This window comes from Cyclopterus lumpus, chromosome 17 (genome assembly GCF_009769545.1).
Source record: "Cyclopterus lumpus isolate fCycLum1 chromosome 17, fCycLum1.pri, whole genome shotgun sequence".
Lineage (NCBI taxonomy): Eukaryota > Metazoa > Chordata > Actinopteri > Perciformes > Cyclopteridae > Cyclopterus > Cyclopterus lumpus.
Genome location: NC_046982.1, coordinates 9,220,061 through 9,238,875, shown reverse-complemented (window position 1 = coordinate 9,238,875; position 18,815 = coordinate 9,220,061). Strand labels below are relative to the sequence as shown.

General features: G+C 39.9%; 2 protein-coding genes across 49 annotated transcripts in view; both read right to left on the bottom strand.

Moving 5' to 3' along the window:
• Positions 1 to 9,062: 9,062 nt before the first annotated feature.
• On the bottom strand, positions 9,063 to 11,295 carry LOC117746778 (ras-related protein Rap-2b-like). Its single transcript, XM_034556083.1, has one exon. It carries the CDS (start codon positions 10,892 to 10,894, stop codon positions 10,346 to 10,348), a length of 549 nt encoding a protein of 182 aa, XP_034411974.1. The 5' UTR covers positions 10,895 to 11,295; the 3' UTR covers positions 9,063 to 10,345.
• A 2,589-nt stretch (positions 11,296 to 13,884) lies between these two features.
• The window catches only part of mbnl1 (muscleblind-like splicing regulator 1), a 39,700-nt gene continuing 34,769 nt past the window's right edge, over positions 13,885 to 18,815 (bottom strand). For 20 of the 48 annotated variants that reach the window (XM_034554609.1, XM_034554651.1, XM_034554616.1 and 17 more), the window contains 3 exons: positions 18,410 to 18,454; positions 17,571 to 17,642; positions 13,885 to 17,420 (listed from right to left, as the gene is read on the bottom strand). In XM_034554609.1, the coding sequence (XP_034410500.1) occupies positions 17,586 to 17,642; positions 18,410 to 18,454 (102 nt within the window). In that variant the 3' untranslated portion in view covers positions 13,885 to 17,420; positions 17,571 to 17,585. The remainder of the gene's footprint in view (positions 17,421 to 17,570; positions 17,643 to 18,409; positions 18,455 to 18,815) is intronic. The other 28 variants (XM_034554620.1, XM_034554615.1, XM_034554639.1 and 25 more) reach the window with 2 other exon arrangements.

Here is an 18,815-nt window from a genome sequence, read left to right as displayed (position 1 = left end):
ATCCGACTGTATTGCACAACAAACACTTATTTTATGAACCCAACAGTACTTAATGTTTGCTAACTTTTATTTATACTGTGAATGCCTTATTTGTATGCATGATTTGGGGGGTGAACATGTACATATAGTACATCTTACATTTGAAGCTTCATATGAGTGCCCTCTTCTCTCATTGTCAGTTGTACCCGCCTGCCCCCTTGTGAACAGAGAGCATAACGCAGCCGGATCCAAGGAACAATCTGTTTTATTCTCTCATACAGTTTCATTTTGTTCTTTGTTCATTTTGTTCAGAAAACAGAAAAGACAGCGGTGCAAAAACAATCATGAAAATGGAAGGGAACATACACACACACACACACACACACAGGCGTACGGGTTTATCGGCTGAAAATGAAGGTGAGATGTTGGATGAATGTGGGGGAGCTGAGAGCACTTCTGTGTGTCTGCTGTGTACTCCCACTCAGTGTGAGAGGCAAAGCATTTAGTCTATTTCAGAGCCTGGATATGTGAGGTCTTTTCTTCACTGTTCCCTCCAAGACCATATGACTCACTCACACTTACACAATCAACGTTGCTAGAAAGACCCCCATGGGGGGAGCCACTGAGGCCAATCACGTGCAAATCCCTAAACAAATGGGGATTGTCACTGTTTGACCTTTGGTCTACGTCCCTGTGTCCCTGTCTAATTTTGCTTCTTTTTTTTTTTTGCTTTATGTTTTATTTGGCTCAATCTTGTCTTGATGCTTTTCATAATAATAAGTAAATTAGTTCAAATGTAAAGGCTTCTTTAAATGATATCCTTGTCACATTGTTTTTGTAAGGGACATTAAAATAATATAGTTGTCACACAAATAAATCCCTAAAAAACACACGGTTAACAAGTCCTGGAGAAACACTTTTCTGGTAAATGTGAGGGCATTTCAGGATGGTATATAAAGCATAGATGAGAAAGTATAGGGCAGAAGAGAAGATGGAGACCTCAGTGGTTGCGTTGGCTTCATGCCTCATCTACCTGCCCGTGATCGATGCCGTCAGTGTTCGCCCTGTGAACTGAGAGTGAGAGACAAACACAGAAAAACTGTTGCAGCATTTGAAGCAAGAGACCGCAGGTCAAGAACACTTCGATTTTTGTCCCCTCATTTCAGGTTTCAACACAGTGTTGTCATCAACTGGTTATTTATATAATGCTATTGCAATATGTAAGTGTTGCAGACAGCCACACATCCATCTTACAAAACCAACACAAAGCCAGACACTTTCCATACAGCCCAGTTTGATTTTTTTTGGGTATAATGTTTGAATAATGTAATCGCTTTCAAGTATTGCTCAGCAAGAGTAAAATGGGTCCCATTTGTTTTAATGGCAGGATCATCTGTGTAAGACCCTGTTAGTTTTGTGTCTAATCACTAATCACTCATTCCCTCCACCTGCCACTCCTCTGTCTCCTATGCCCTACACCTGTGGTTCCCCGTATATATGCTCCCATTCTTTCCCTTGTCCTCTGCCAGATTGTTGTTTGTCCTCCGTGTGATTTCGCTATCCAGCCTGTGTTTTTGAATTTGAGATTTTCAGTAAAGATTCTTTTGTTCACGTGCCTGGACTCCTGCCTTTTTCTCTCTGCGCATGAGCCATACCCTTCCCCTCGTGTCAATCTGAAACACTAGAGGACAATACCATGCACTTGCATTTCAAACAAGTCTATGATTAAGAAATTATAATTGGAAAGCATCATAGGCAGACTGAAGCTGAATCTGATTCTTGGTTAAGCCTGACAATTAGAAAATGGGATCATTTGCATATCGTTAAAGTACTGACTCTGAGGAATAGTGTTATTTATGTATTATAACCACATTGCTAATGGTAAACAGTTATTTTATTCATGTTTTAGTTAATATTACCAATAAATGTAAATGCTATTGGGTTTTTGGATTTTCTAAGGCCTGCCTCAAAACACTTATTTGTTTAATAACTTTACAAATAACCTTGCAACTAGCCTACAAATAGGTCATCCGTTTTGTATCAGTCATATAATTCAACAATCAAAAACATACATTGAGCTTACACTTTAACTCTATTGTTTGATGATTAAAATAATGTATCATTGATGATATGATTTAAAATTGAGGAGGTTAATTTATTGTGATGCACATGTCATCTCTTTAGATCTACACTTTAAAACAATACTGATCAATATGTTAGCATAATGGTACAAATTCCATACCGACTTTTTTCTTTCTCAGTCGCCCTCTTGTGGACAGAGACGATACAGCGGCGGTATCCAAGGAAACGTTCAGTTTCCCGTCAGCCTTTTAGGCCCAAAAAACGAAAAAAAGAAAGACACAGCCTTTCAGAAAATAATAATGAGGCTGGAAATGGATGCATATACGCACAGCACACACCTCGTTCATTCACAGGGCTATCCGTACAGGTAAATGGGCTGAAAATGAACATGAGATGTTGGATGAATGTGGGGGAGCTGAGAGCACCTCTGTGTGTCTGCTGTGTCCTCCCACTCAGTGTGAGAGGCAGACGCAGAGCATTTAGTCTATTTCAGTGCCTGGATATGTGAGGTCTTTTCTTCACTGTTCCCTCCAAGACCATATGACTCACTCACACTTACACAATCTGACTCCTGCAGGCAGCGAGGCAACGTTGCTCGAAAAATCAGGCCCTCAAAGTGGAAGCCGCTGTGATCCATCACGAGCAAATGCCTTCACTTACTCTCAAAGATCATCACATTTACAGTAAATGATACACACTGTATCATTTACTGTCTTATCTTTCTTGTACTCTCTTATATTGTTTTATATATTTTTGTTTTGTTCTGTTCTTATCTTAGGCCTACCATAAAGTGCCACCCTGCAGTTATAAAAGGTCATTGCCAAAGTTCAGAGAAAACATTTATTTCTGGCATACAGAAGTAATTGAATTCTAACTCAATTTTCATGTACCCTCTCAATGTAAACGTGTGGCGTTTGTAGCATCTATCGGCAATGCTGGAAATATTGGACCTTTTAACGGTGAGATCATACTGACCGAAGAACGTCCACTCAAAAAACAGGCTCATACAACCATGCAACAGGCAGTATCACCATATTGATATGTACTATGGGTTAATAAATACTGTCTTTGACTGGCTGAAATGGAAAGCACAACAGCTGTAACCCTCTGTTGATCATCCCCAGGTATTTTCACTGCTCCAGTGAGAGGCGTCTATTACTTCAGCTTCTCTGGCCATAACATATCATCCAGACCAATGGGGCTGAGACTGATGAAGAACGGAGAGCAGACGGTTACTTTGTACAACCATGTAGCTGGAAACCGCTACGAGACAGCAACCAATGGCATGATTCTACAGCTTGAAGTGGGAGACCAGGTGTACATGAGACTCAACCCAAACACCTGGATCTTTGACGACGACAATAACAGCAGCATCTTCATTGGTCATTTGTTGTTCCCTCTGTAAGTGTAAAGGAGAGTGTAGTGGTTGCCATCTAACCGGATGAAAGTAAGTCCAACAGTCATAGTAGTATAGATAGTGTAGAGTGGGTTCATCAGAGCTTTATTGTTTAAAAACGGTTGCATGAGTATGTTGAAATAATGCTGGCTAAGAGGGATTAAGAGGAGCGGGTACATTGAAACAATTATATTCGTTGATGTATAATACATAATGTATGCCTTAGTAAAAAAATGTAAGCTACTCTGACTTCAGTCATTTATCATGAGATAATTGTAATTCAAATTCAAATCCCCCAGTTAGATTTTTCACTCATTTATTTGAATAATAGGTTTGACGTTTTCAGGAAATCGACATTTTCACTTCTTAGTTAGTCGACTGTGAGTTAAGATCTAGAGCCAGAAGTGAATCACTTGAAGACTGGAACAAACGGGGAAACTGTTAGCTCTGTTTTTCTCTGTCTATGTCCAATATCCTGAAATAGTACAATAAGTTACATCACTTTACTCCTTATACCACATTTCTGTTTGAGTAAAAATCAAACAAAGGTGATACAACCTGTGGATAATTGATGAAGGCTTGCCATCGGGAGTGACTCAAAATAAACTGTAATAACTGAATTAATTGAAACACAGTCACCCAGTGCAACAGTGGGGCTCAATGTGGTTTACAGTTCTTGAACAATGGTGGAGGTCTATTGCACAAAGGAATACATTAAATCTGGCTTTGTTTGCAAAGACAGTGGTTGTCAATGGGATCAATTCATTGCTAATGTAAGTCTCTTCCCGGGAATTGCTGAGAATAACAAAAAATATAGAAATATCCAGCCAGCCTTATCTTTAAAGTGAAGAAAAAAGAAGACTATCAATACAAATATATGGTTGTTTTGACCAAGGGTGATAAAACAACAATCAAAGATACCTTTGGCCAGCTTCTTAATTGCAGTATCATACACTTGATAAGAGTTTGTTTGATCTGGAGGACAACAGCCTTGGGTGTTCTGGTAAATTCAAGGGTATGTCCTTCCTTGTGTGGTGTATAAAGCATAGTGGTTAGAGCTGATCAAGACAAACAGAAGCAAGTGAAAGATGAAGACCTCCGTGGCTGTGTTGACTTTATCCCTCCTTTACCTTAGTGTAGCTGCGGTGCAGCAGCTGGATCCCGGAGCCGGAGAGAGCAATGGCACAGAGATAACAAACATCGAGCCATCTGGCCCTTGTTCATGTGACATAACTGGGAGCCAGAAAAGCCATTGCCAACTGGTTGTCATCTTAAGGGAACTTGAGTCCAAACTGAAAAACACTGAGAAACAATTAGAGGATCTGAGGGGAGAGGTCCGAGGTAAGAACATACGATTACGATGCTATACGTTTTATTCTGACTTGGTTTACGGCATGTATCGTTTTTATTGTTTTCAGGTTGGTTCAGATTTAGTTTTCTTCAAATAAAAAAAACATTATAATAACTTCCTGTACCCTCTCAAGGTAAACGTGTGGCGTTTGGAGCATCTATCGGCAACGCTGGAAATATTGGACCTTTTAACACTGAGATCACACTGACCTATAAGAACGTCCACTCAAACACAGGCTCATACAAGCCTGCAACAGGTAAACTTACCATAACAACGTGTATTCATAGATGTGCATGTTCATTTGGTTAATAAATACTGTCTTTGACTCTGGCTGAAATGGAAAGCACACCAGCTGTAACCCTCTGTTGATCATCCCCAGGCATTTTCACTGCTCCAGTGAGAGGCGTCTATTACTTCAGCTTCTCTGGCCATAACATATCATCCAGACCAATGGGGCTGAGACTGATGAAGAACGGAGAGCAGACGGTTACTTTGTACAACCATGTAGCTGGAAACCGCTACGAGACAGCAACCAATGGCATGATTCTACAGCTCGAAGTGGGAGACCAGGTGTACATGAGACTCAACCCAAACACCTGGATCTTTGACGACGTCAATAACCACAGCACCTTCATTGGTCATTTGTTGTTCCCTCTGGAAGTGTAAAGGAGAGTGTAGTGGTTGACATCTAACCGGATGAAAGTAAGCCCAATATTCCCTTTCATTTTAATTCCTACAATTCAAGAAAGAAAAGTGTTGATGAATCAGTTCAATCCCTGTAATAAGTGTGTACATTTATTGATATTATGTGTGCCTTTATATGGTGTTTTTTATTAATAAAGTGATTTATTTAAATCTTCAGAGTAAACTGAAAATTCCATTCATTTATTTATACATTTTTAGTCAGGAAGAGCACACATTTTAATACATCCATGCAAATCACATCAATTGGTTATTTTCTATTGGTTATTAATAACTAATAACTGGCAGTTCTGAACGTTTATTCAATGTGAACTGTTAGTTGCTGAATGTCAAAGCATGGCCCTTGATCTGCATTAAAAGATTAGCTTAGCTTAAAGGAGAAACAATTAGCTTGACTCTGTCCAAAATCCAAAAAACCAAAACATGTCGCCAACAATAAATATTTACTGCACTTAACTTCTTCTAAAGCCACAATGTCATGTTCACATTACAAGTCTATATGGGAAAAAAAAGAGACACGAGCTGTTATTATGTAGTTATTAGCTTTAGAAGTGCTGGCAGGCAGATTGCGTTGTCTTTTCACGGAGCCATGCTAGCTGTTCCCCCCCGTTTCCAGTCTTTGTGCTAAGCTAAGCTAAGGTAACCTAATGCTGGCTATAGCTTTATATGTAGCAGAGAGATGCTAACCTCTAAAAAAAAAAAAAAAAAAGAGTATGGGCGAACACCTGACCTCACTTCACCTTCTATGTGTTTACCAGCAAAAATCTGTCTGCTAGTGACTTCTGTGGAGTGGCACGCTTTTAGTCTTTTGTTTTTAGACTTCTTAATGTGGACCCTCCTCCCCCAGTTGCGTGGCTTCTATTGCGAAACCCAAGTCAAGCTTTACATACAGGACATATGAGGAAAGAAGTCTTTCCTACTTCCACTTTTTATCACATGGTGAACCCATTCCTGATGCTGGGGTCAGACTGAGTTAGTTTGAGTTCATGTGGTTCTGTGGTTTCACAATAATTAAGGCGTGAAAGCTTTTCATATATACTCTGAAGTGAGAAGGGGTTTTAGGATGAGGCATCTGCAGACGTTTTTGCAACGATGTTACAATTTCTTTCTCAGTCTGCGAGTCCAAAAAGCTCAAAGACAACCAGCCGTGGCAACTACTGTAAATTAGTGTCATATGATCTTGTTGGCTTTTTGCTCAACTCAAATCACATGCAGCCATTGCATGCCATGCACACAAGTGAAATCTATTCATCCTTTCCCCATCGTGTTCCTCTCCTTCATTGGCTATCAAAGATTTCTAGATCAAAAGACATATAGTTCTCGGAGCATGAAGGACAGGGGTCACGTCCTGTGTCATGGGCACCCGAGGGACACAAAATCTGTATTTTTAAATGGTTAAAAGGAACTGCATGTACGTTTCAACACCTCATAGATCTGAGGTAAGGTTACCGCAACACAGGAAGCATTATATCATCCACCCTTCCTTTTTCTCTACTAAAAAAGCAGAATGTATCAGTAAGTTGTGGCCGACAAATTAGCATGCAATGAAACGCTAATGTGGCACAGATTGTAGACAAAGAGGCTTCAGACAAAATGGGTTAAATGTTGCAGAGGATATGCAGAATGAAAGATTGCTTTTGTCTTGAACATGTAGGCCAGATCTTTGACATTCAGGATGAAAGTTGGTGTAATAATGCATTAAGCATAAGATGGAGTCAAATGTTAGGCAAACCTCCAGCTCCAAAGGCGCAGTAGCAGTTTGAAAACTGTATGCGTAACATATATGGATATATTTTTTTAGCATTTCTTTACAGTTATAGAAGTAATGCCAAAATACGATTAGCTGCTTTTTTCCCCCAACAACAGTAAAGTAAGCAACACTTTGCTTTTTAGAATTAGCGTAGAATAGAAAAATGTTCAGTAAAACCACTACAAACTTCTAAAAATCTGTTCTGCAAAGTGCTTCAGGATCCATTTTGAGCCTTTAAAAATAATTTAAAAAAAACAATCTGTGAAGCAATCTGTGAAGCTTGTTTCCGCTCTTTGATCGGAAACAACTCATAAACATCCAAAAAGTAATCTCTGAAAGTCTTAATCTTACAGAAGATATCAAATGAATATAGAGTAAAAAGAACACTATTTACCACTGAAATGTAATGAGAAAACTCAGGTTAAGTTCAAGAACCTCAACATTATACTTAAAAAAATGTTCTTTCCACTGTTATTTTCCACTGATATGCTGTGACAGTGGTCCTTTGCTCATTGAGTCATGTAGTATTTTACATCTGTGAAGCAAAGTGAACACATTTGACCACTTGCTGGGATCAAAAATGTGTAGCTAGGCAACTAAATCAGGTTGCACATTTTTCTAACAGCTTCTTTTGTGCTGTCTGTTCCCCTTTTATCTAAAAAAAAAACTGGTCTACGAAAATCTCGCCCTCAAATATTGCAGGATTGTTGCTTTCATAGAGCGAACATTAACACAGGCTTTACATGTGATTCCCATGTCTGCATGTTAGAGCCCCTATCACTGCCAGTTCATCTCCTGCTGTGTGTGTGTGTGTGTGTGTGTGTACTTCTGCTGCTCTGTGTGCACATTTTATTCATTTAAAAGGGGGCGAATTGAATAGAATCAAATAGAAAGAATTGAAGCCCATGTATTAATGCGTCTGTAATCATTAAGATGCCATATCAATCGCATACAACGATTGCAGCAATAAATAGAAATGGCGATCTTTAAGGAAAGGCCTTCGAGACGTGAATGACTCGTTGCTTCGATAACGACAGTTGCAGTTATTGCAGGTGGTCATTGTGAAAACAACGTTGGCATTGCGAGACTCATTGAAGCAAACCTTTCTTCACATATAGGAACTGAATAGTGCGAGCATGTCATTAGATCGAATTCGGGAAGCTGACCTTGAATCTCTGCGGTTAGAGGGACACTTGAGGCAGCGTCTCATTGGCCCGTCTGAGTAACGGTTTGCAAAATACCAGCCTACAGAATGTATGGAGGTTTGAACTTGGCTGCCGACACAAAAAGCCCCCTCTGTCCTCCGCCCCACAGCCTAGAAAACATGCGGCGGGTCGAGGGGAAACTGCTCCCCCCAGCAAAACACCCTTACTGGAAACCCTACCCACTACCCAAACAACTGGAACGAGAAGTTGCTGGTTTTTTTTTATCCCCATGGCCCACGATCCCTTAATCAATAGCACGGCCAAGGCGTTGCAGGCTGATCAGTAAACATTCAAAACCTGCTACTCTTTCTCATTTTTGTCAGGAAGTGTCAAATATGGCAATCGAGTGCCGCAACCAAGTACCGTCATATGTTGATTACTATATGTACTTTTTAAAAAAATTAATCTGAATATTTTGTATGAAACGTATTGGGACAATGTGAGCTCAAGGTGAAGAGCGGAGAGAAGTCGCTTATCTTCACATTGGTGAAGCTGGAACTAGAACATGTTTTTTTTTTATCTTCAACTATTAACCAACTGTCAATCAATACATCTGTTGACTAATCAATTCATGGACTACAGTATGGGACAATCACATTCAAAGCAGCCCAAAAAGAAGACTCTTTATGTCATTAGCAGAGACAAGCACAGTACACAGCGTTACGTAAAATGCTTTTTGTATTACAAGTCTTTCAAACCGACAGGTGGATGGCAGAAGAGAACTAACAATTACCACAAGTCAAAAATGTCACTTTGAATTTTAAGAAAAGAAAAGAAGAAACAAAATCGAGATAATACAAACAAACCTGGCTTGCCTTTCACTGAACCATAATGCTCGTAGGTTAACGTTACTCTGTTGTTCTTGTTGGACTAGTACCTTGAGAAACGGCCTGAATCTGACCCTGAAACAGCAGGTCTGATCCAGGCTTAGCTTCCTGACCGTGACATAGAAAGAGGCTCTTTTCACTTTGACACCAAATGTAAGTAGATTGTTGACCAAAAACTGCTAAAAAGTTCTGATTGCCATCAAGACGCACTGCAGAAGAAGGAGTTGGCACAGTCACAGGAGTTTTCTTGGGAAGGCACTTGACATGGGTTCACGGCGTTCCCCATGCAGCGACAGCAGCGCACTAAGGTCCTTGTTGTGCACACTGAGGAGGGACACCGACAGCTAAGTGCAAGTTCCATGATAAATCCACTTTTTCATCGGACCGGAAAGAGGGGGGGAGGGGGATTTAAAAACTAGAATATAAAGTCCTTACACAACTCCACCACAAGCCACAGCTTAAAATACAGTATTTTAGTGGGTGGTGATCTGCGCCTCTTGGATCACACTCGACCTTTTGGGGAAATTAATTGAGGAGATCGTATTTGAGTAACCTGTGCAAGGCTTGAGTGGTGATTGATGCGTTTAGGAGCGATTTTAAGCGCATTCATGGCCTGCTGCTCTCAGGCCAAAAGAAGTAGGCAAATCCAAAGAAGCATACCCCTCAAAGTGACCCTCAAAGTAACCCCCACCACTCCCCCCGGCAGATGGACCCGGCCTAGAAGATGCAACAGTACAACTCAACAAATAAAAAACACAAAAAAAAACAGTGTCTCTTAGGTTTCACAATAAGACATTCCCATTGAGGCACATTTCCAGAGAAGTGTCATATACAAAGCTATAAAAAAATCCCAAAACATTCAAGTACTTTGTCATGTAAACACTTTTCCAGACTATAATACATAATCGATTGTTGTCTTCGTCGATTTGTGTTTGTGTGCAACAATAAGACAACAGTGTGAGGAGAGAGAATAGATATGCAAAACGCCTGCAGGACAAGTTAGAAGCTCAAATTCAGCACGGATGCACTGCGGTGGTCTGTTTTTCGTCTTCTTTAGAGCAGGACACATGAACAGCACTGATTGCCACCACTGGGAACAGTGGAATAGTTCATCTGTCTGACTATTTCTGCAAACAGTTCGTCGACTGAGCCTTTATTTTTGGCTGAAGTTTCCATAAACGGGCAGGTCCACTCCTGGGCCAGCGCCTTGCCTTCCCCGGAAGACACCTCTCGTTCCCCCTCCAGGTCCACCTTGTTTCCCACCAGGATCATGGGCACCCTCTCGTATCTCTTCACCCGGATGATCTGGTCTCTCATCGGCTTGATGTCCTGGAAGCTCTGCTGGTTCACCAGGCTGTAGACCAAAATGAAGCCCTGCCCGTTCTTGATGTACAGGTCTCGCATGGAGGCGAACTGCTCGGTGCCCGCCGTGTCCAGGATCTCCAGCACCGACGGGGACGAGTCCACCTCGATCTCCTTCCTGTAGAAATCCTCTATCGTGGGGTCGTACTTCTCGATGAAGGAGCCCGTCACGAACTGGACCGTCAGCGCGGATTTCCCGACTCCACCCGACCCCAAAACAACCACTTTGTACTCCCTCATGGCTGGAAAGAGAGAGAGAGAGAGAGAGAGGGAGAGGGAGAAGGGGGGGTAAAATAGACAGACACCTCCTTTTTTTCTTTTCTTTTTTTTCTTCCGCTACGAAGCCTGTTCTCTCTCCCTCCCGCTGACCAGCCCCGATGTTTTCAATCCGAGTCGGCCGTGAAGGCTGCCCTCGCGCTCGGATAGGAATCGAATCGCGTGCCGTCAGATCCCGCGAGCGTGCTCTGTGGCGGCCGCGCCGTGCAGATGCGAGGAGATCGACCGCTGCGGGACATGAGCGTGGAAGATTAAGAGCACATTTGGATCGAACTGTATTGTGCAACGGGGCTGGGAAGCGTGATCGCTCCTCCGCTCTTGCATGGCGTTTCCTGCCCACATCCTCAGCGCGTCGAGAGCCGAGGCTCAGTTCCGTTTTCTTAAAGGAGCCGTCACCCTAAACCCCAGTCAGACGACATCAAGATGACCGACAGATACTGCGGGCGTGTGCGCGTGTGCGCGTGTGCGGCCCGGGCTGCGTGACCTCTGCCCTCTAAGTACATGCTCACGGTCAAGAGGCTCTCTACCTGCCCCCTGTAATTATGATTATACAAAAGATTGCCTCCTAATGAGGTCATTAATTTGCTAATTTACATCTGTCAGCTTACTTATCTTCGCCACATGGGCCTGTGGTGGAGGAAGAACTTGTAATTACAGTCTACAAATACTACAAGACCTACATTTAGAAACATTATCAAATAAAAGAACAAAGGTTTTAGCATGACAATATACTGAAAGTAGGCTACCAAAAGTAAAAGTATGCGTTATGCAGAATATCCCATTTAAGAATTATATATTTATCGTATTTATCGTTTTATGTGTAAACACTACTTTAATATTGCAGCTAAAAGGTTATAATTAATTTATATTCTGCAGTGTAGTTTAACCTATAGTAATACATAATAACTTATTTATTGATTTATTAGAAATGACAACAGTAATGAAAGTACACTATCGGCTTCCAAAATGTTGTGCAGCATAAAGAAGCATACAATGGAAATACTCAAATGAGGCCCTTGAGTACCTCAACATTGTACTTAAGCATAATACTTGATTATGTTTACTTAATTACTATCACTTCCTGTACTTGACTTATAGCAACAATATTGCAATTTACAAGTACGCCAAATCCAGCATTGACAATGTCTGTAAGTAAAAGTATCAAGTAGTATTTTTTTTAATTTTATTTTTTAACCTTTATTTAGCCAGGCGAAACAGATTGAGAACACATTCTTATTTTATCATTGTGGCGACAAGAGGCGAAACCTCTTGATGGAAAGGAGAGGAAAATAAATAAATAAATAACGGTTAAGTGCCAGGGAGCAGAGAAACCAACAAGCTAACAGCCTGAGAAACAGCTGCATTCGTCTTTCAGCAAGTCTGTGATCTTGGCTTTAAAGGCCGACTTGGAGACGTAGGACTGTAGTTGCAAGGATTTCTGTAGTTCATTCCAGGTTGTAGCTGCAGCAACATTAAATGAAGACAAACCAAGTGCAGAGAAATTTTTAGGGACATCCAACAAAATACAGTTAGCAGAGCGAGTGTTGTCAGCTGGGGATGAGATGTGCAGCAGCTGACACAGGTAGGGCGGAGATAAACCAAGGAGAGTTTTATAGATTAACAAGAACCAGTGAATTTTTCGACACGTACACAAAGATGGTCAGTTTAGTGATGAATATAGAGTGCAGTGGTGTGTTCTGAAGGGAGCATTTGTTACAAACCGGATTGCAGAATTGTAGAGAACATCGAGCTTTTGTAGTGAACCCTTGCATGCTGATCTGTAGACGACATCCCCATAATCAAACATGGGAAGGATGGTCATAGTACTCATGATGCTGTAAGTATTGTACACATTACATTATTATTTTACCTAATCAAGCATTTTGCTGTTGAGGTTAAAGTTGAGCTAATTTTAATTATTTTATCTATTGTTGGGAAGTTGAATCTATGACAACGCAACATATTTTATAAAGTCATCATATCTTTTGATGTCAAATCTCAATCAATAAAGTACAAATACATGTCAAGGAGTAAAAAGTATAACTATTTCCCTCTGAATTGTTGTAGAGTCGTTTTTCTTCTCGATGTTAGAATAATATGTTATATTATAAGAGTTTGTTGATCTAAACGTTTATTTATGTATCCTCCTTTCATCTCTGCAGTGGGGCCAAGTGGGTATTGGTGCTGGGTCTGAATTTGTGCTGATTATTGAAGATGTTTGATTTTCACATTCTCTCTTTGTTTTGATGAGATTGTATTTAACAATTAATAAATACAATCCTGTGGGTATAAAGTACTACATTGTCACAGAATATTATAAAAAAGCATCTTCGAGGTGTATCTTCAAATCTAACCCAATTCTACAGCAGGAACCATGAGTTAAAAAACAAAAAAAGTATTGTTCTTGATCTGTTGTGATAATCCGATCAGATCTGATAGACGATACATGCTCAACATATCCTAATGAGGGTAAGAAGCCGACCAATGCTAGATTAATCTAATTGAGAGGCGTTATAGCTGCACTCTCCCCACAAGATGGAAAAGGGGGAGATAAGACCCGTGATGAAAGAGGCCCCACTTCTGACCCAGATAATCCACACATTGTCATGAACATTGCCCCAAGCAAGATCAATTTAATTCATAATAATATCAGTCTCTGTGGTGCTGCTCCAGTCTTGCCGACATTGAACCCTCGAGGGTGAAGTTCAGAAACTATGACATATACACTCTCCTAGATTCTACCCTTCACATAGGAGATGTCAAAATGTAGTGGGAAATAAACACTTTAAAGACACCGTTTATATGTTATTAAATATAAAGATGGATGCAAAATATCTGAACTTTAAAGCATTCAGTGAAATGTCCCGGTGTGTTAACTTGACTCACACACACACACACACACACACACACACACACACACACACACACAGAGGCAGTGACCACACACACAACGGTTGCATGAGCAAATCAAATATTGTTTTATTCAGATTTCAGATTCAGAGTCAATTATGGCAGCAATAAAATGTGCATTAACAAATCTGAAGACAGAATAGTACATTATTGTGTGGCAACTGTTAGCAAATACATAATGGATGGTTGCACTTACAAGTAAAAAGCAGTCAAAGCATACATGTGCCCCCAGCAGGGAAGAGAGACCATGGCTCCAGCCAGCAGACTGAACATCTGGCTCAGAGAGGATGGGGCTTTGGTTCTGTAGCAACTCAACACAGCAGCCTCGGGTCAGAAACATGACGACCAGTTGACCGTTACATTCATTTCAAAGACTAATTTGCATTTGCCAAAATACGCATTTGGTGTGGCGAGCCTTCACCTGCTGAGTGCACGGCTATGATAGCAGGAAGAACTTCCCGTGAGTCAGTGTCGACTGTAATTATATGGCTATGAGAAAGTATCTGGGGTGGATGAGTGCTAATATTTGATCATTCTTTAAATAACACGTTTGCATGGAAAATATTGTTATTACAAGAGTAAAATTACTTGTTTGTGAAGTATTATTTCCCCCCGCTGTGGATGTTATAGACTGTACGTGTAATTTGCAAAGAAACCCCAACGTATTTCTGTGTTCTGTAATCTCAATGTGTTATCTTTCTTCACATAACTACGTGTTTTATTTTGTTTACATGTTTTTACTTTTACATGCAGTCAAATTAAAAATGATAATATAATACACATTTTGAAGGTTTAATGTTTCAACTGTACCATGGGAGCGGCAATACTGTGAGACCAAGTCTAACAAATGATATATGGATATTATTGGATATGTCATCCCACAGGAGGGTTGGAGTAAGCATGACATGGCGATATCTATTCCCCTTCGACATTCCCTGGCAATACTACTGATAAAATAAGACAAAAAGCGCATAGCTTTCTCTGAATGCATTGGCCAAGAAACTAGTGCCCTTCTTTGCAAGCAATATTTTTTAGCTGGTCTTCTAATTCAAGAATTTAAATTAATCTAACAAAATTCCTTATAATTATAGATCTTTTTTTATTCAAAATAATATCTCAATATGATACACATTTTTTTCTCTGTTCATTTGACTATATACAGAAGTGCAAAAAGTCAACCTTCGTCCCTTAGGTTAGAACTCCTCATCTGCAGCATTTCTGACCTCTCCAGTGTGGAAAAGTCTTTGCTTTCTCGCTCCTAATCTCACTATCCAACAAACATCCAAAGACCCGTCAACCTCACTGCTCGTTTTGGCCTGACATTCAGGGCAAACTTAAGAAATATTCAAACAGAAGTACATATCTTTTTTTTTTTTCTTCTTTTTTTTTTAAATGGATACAGTAGAAAATAATTTTTACTCTAAAACATGGACAATCTATATTTCAATACAATATATTTTCAAACATGATCTTGACATGTTACAAGGAGAAAAAATGAAGTTGGTTAAAACATTAGTTTTTTTGTCTGCTCGGAGATGCTGCAGTGGCAGCAAATCAACGGATCTCGTTCCTTGTATCAAAACAATCTTTCATTCACAAAATCAACTGACAATGTAACATCATCTGAAAAAAAGACATCCAGCTCTATGAATGAAGTGACTATTTAAAACTGACACGTTATCCATTATATGGTTTGAAAAAGTTATGAATGTCATACTATCTCAAAATCTACTACGGCTATATCAATGTCGTCAAGTAATATATAGTAAGGCAAAAAAAAGAAAAATCTACAACTACATACCTCAAATAGATTCAAATCCTTAAGTAGTACATAACACAATGAAATTTAAGAGAGTAATTGTTACTTTTACACAGAGAGAAAGAACAAAAATAAGCGGTACGTGACAGACCTATAAAACATCATTGGTGTTCTTTACCTGCACGGTGATTGAAAGTACATTTGATTGGGCTAGGACCCATTAATTGTAATCTAAGGCTTCGTTAGGTACATTACAATCAGTAAAGACACACGACACACCTCTGTGAAAACAGAAAAAAGAGATGTGATCATAGAATTGATGATAAATGAAAGATGATTTAAAAAAAAATTCCTTAATTAAGCCTCTTGAGAGATGCTTCTGTAACCATTTGTGAATATGATTGAGAGAAAAAAGTGTGCTTTGGTTTGTGTAGTCAGATCTACAAGTGAATGAGAACCTTTGTGTTTTGCTTGGAAATACAAACATAATAATATGCTGCTTTTCCTCAAAAAAAGCGAAAGTTCACACAGGATGAGATGTGAAATTAAAACAGGGTGACCAGACAAATGATCATTCAAGTGCACATGCGGTTTAAATGACCTAATAGACCTTCAGGTCTGTTGTTTTAAATCCCCATCAATGGCTCAACAGTGCTTCTTGGAGGCACAGTTTTAGAGTAGCTCCTCTTTAAACGAGGGAGAACAAGGTAACACGGTGTCAACTGAAACTACACCCTCTACTTCGCCACGCTTTATAGTCGATGGACTTGAGCAACAACTTAATCCCAACAAAAACAACACTAGTCTATGAAAAGAGGTACGACAAACTTTAGAAAAAGCCTCCAATTTGATATTTAAAGAAAAAAAACATAAACAAATGAATAACAAATATTTGGCGAGAACCCCAACTTCTTAAACTGATTAATTAGAGAAATGAAAAGTTCAAAAACAACAACAAAATAAAAAGAAGCCCCCACAATGGAGATTCTGAAAACAAAACAATACAAAAAGAGCCATACAAAACTTTTACCTTCAGTAAACAAATAACACTGCTGAGATAACACTCTGGTTTTAGCTGTATGGCCTTGATGGCACATGACGAGGTGAGAAAAGCTAGCCTGGCTGTGCTTTCAAGGTACACAGGTATGTTGGTTTCCCCAGAACATTCATACGTCCACGACCCTCATTTCAGCATCTAGTTTCACTAGTAGCCGTAAAAACACAACACTGTACATGCCCAATTCTTTTGGCGAATACAATTCCTGTTAAAATCATTGTGCCTTTCAGATTTTGATTCAAATTCAAGCTGCATGTTTGCATTAGACTTGTAAACTATTAAAATATGGCTATCAATCAAAACATAATAATAAAGCAGAACAAAAAAAAAAAAAAAAAAGGACAAATCTTGGTCTAATAAACGTACCAGCACTGGATGTTGCTATTATGCAACCGCGCTCTTGACCTTCCGTGCGTGCGGTAATGATAATAATTAGAACAAATTGAGGGATATGATTTCGCCAGACGCAGAGGTGTAATGTGAACTATTCCCACAGAGGGAGAGACACACTGACCCCAGCACCAAGATATCTTCTTCTCTCAGCTGGACTTTGAATTTAACAACAAATTCTTCTTATTGATATGTGAGCAGATGGCACAGATCGTGTGTCGCACCTTTGATGATTACACATGTGATGAGACCATCATCGTGGACCGGCTAAGAGATGGCAGACCCTCCCCGTCCCGCTGCTTGACATTCTGAAGGTTATGTACATAAAGGCTGAACTCTTTTGGCTTGGACGGTGCAGCACACATTCATTTGATCTGGAAGACATGATGGATTGTACTGGAATAAATGAAATAGTTTGACAGAAGGTTGTCACACATAATCAAGTACATCTCAAATGATTCACTCAAAATGAACACAACGTTGTAATGAATAGAGAGAATATGAGCATTGAAATAGGAACTCACTGTTCTTGAGAGGAACTACATTTGAGTCAAGTACTTGTGACTACTCAGATGATCTGCAGATATTATTGGAATCTGGGGGGGGGGGAAACAGAGAAACATTTCAAATCGAGCATCCCAAACCAAAAAACACTCAAATTGGACGTTGGCTCACAAGGCAAATGCAGATCAACACATTTTAACCACATCCTCTTACATTTAGACAAGGTCATTACTGAAAATGGATAAAAATGAGAAAATAGAAACAACAAAAAAACTATTTAGCCAGAGTTTCCATTATGACATATCCATCATTAAACTCCACACTGTGGACAGCAGGGAGGGGAAGAGGAGGGTTGAAGGGGAGGGAGAGAGGAGGGGGAGAGGAGGGAATTGCATCAGTGAGGTGGCTTCCCCATGCAAATATAAGTCCTCCATGTTGTTGACCTGCACACCCCAGGTAAATGCAGAACAAGTGTTCACGATGATTCATCCTACATTTTTACAAGTCCTTTTCTCTGGTATTATGAAATTGTGCAGCATAACTAACTGCTCACATAATGCCTTCAGCAGAACTGAGTGTTGCAGATCCTCTTCTGACTCCGCTTAGTTCAGTTTATTTGCTATTGACATCACAGTAGCATTATTGTAGGACCAGATGCACTGTGTTTAGTGTTTGTAACAAAACACTAACTTTCATTATAAATATATCCAGCTTTTAATGAACACAAGGAAGCTTTACAAGCCGGAGGCAGCAGAGGAAAAAGCAAAAAAAATGAAAAACACCAAAGAGCACAGATAGCAACTGTTGCACGAGCTGTGCGAATGGCTCTAATACTTTAATAAAACTACCTCATACATACCAATTGCATGTATTCGTTGGTAGTCAACTTTGATAAGGAAGAGTCCTCAAAATGAGAAAGGACAAAAATCGAGGTTACAACGAGGACAAACATTAAATACAATACAGTGTATAAATATTGTGGTTAGTTAAATCTTGTCACAGTATGATATGTGTACACATGTTGGACTCTTGTGAAGGCCAACAAGAGGGAGTAGCGCCTTTTACCCAACCCACCCCTGGCTGTAAGACACAGCATCCCCAGAGAGAGAGAGAGAGAGAGAGAGAGAGAGAGAGAGACAAACAGACGGACAGTGAGAGAAAGAGACAGATAGACATACAGAGAGAGAGAGAGAGAGAGAGACAAACAGACGGACAGTGAGAGAAAGAGACAGATAGACATACAGAGAGAGAGAGAGAGAGAGAGA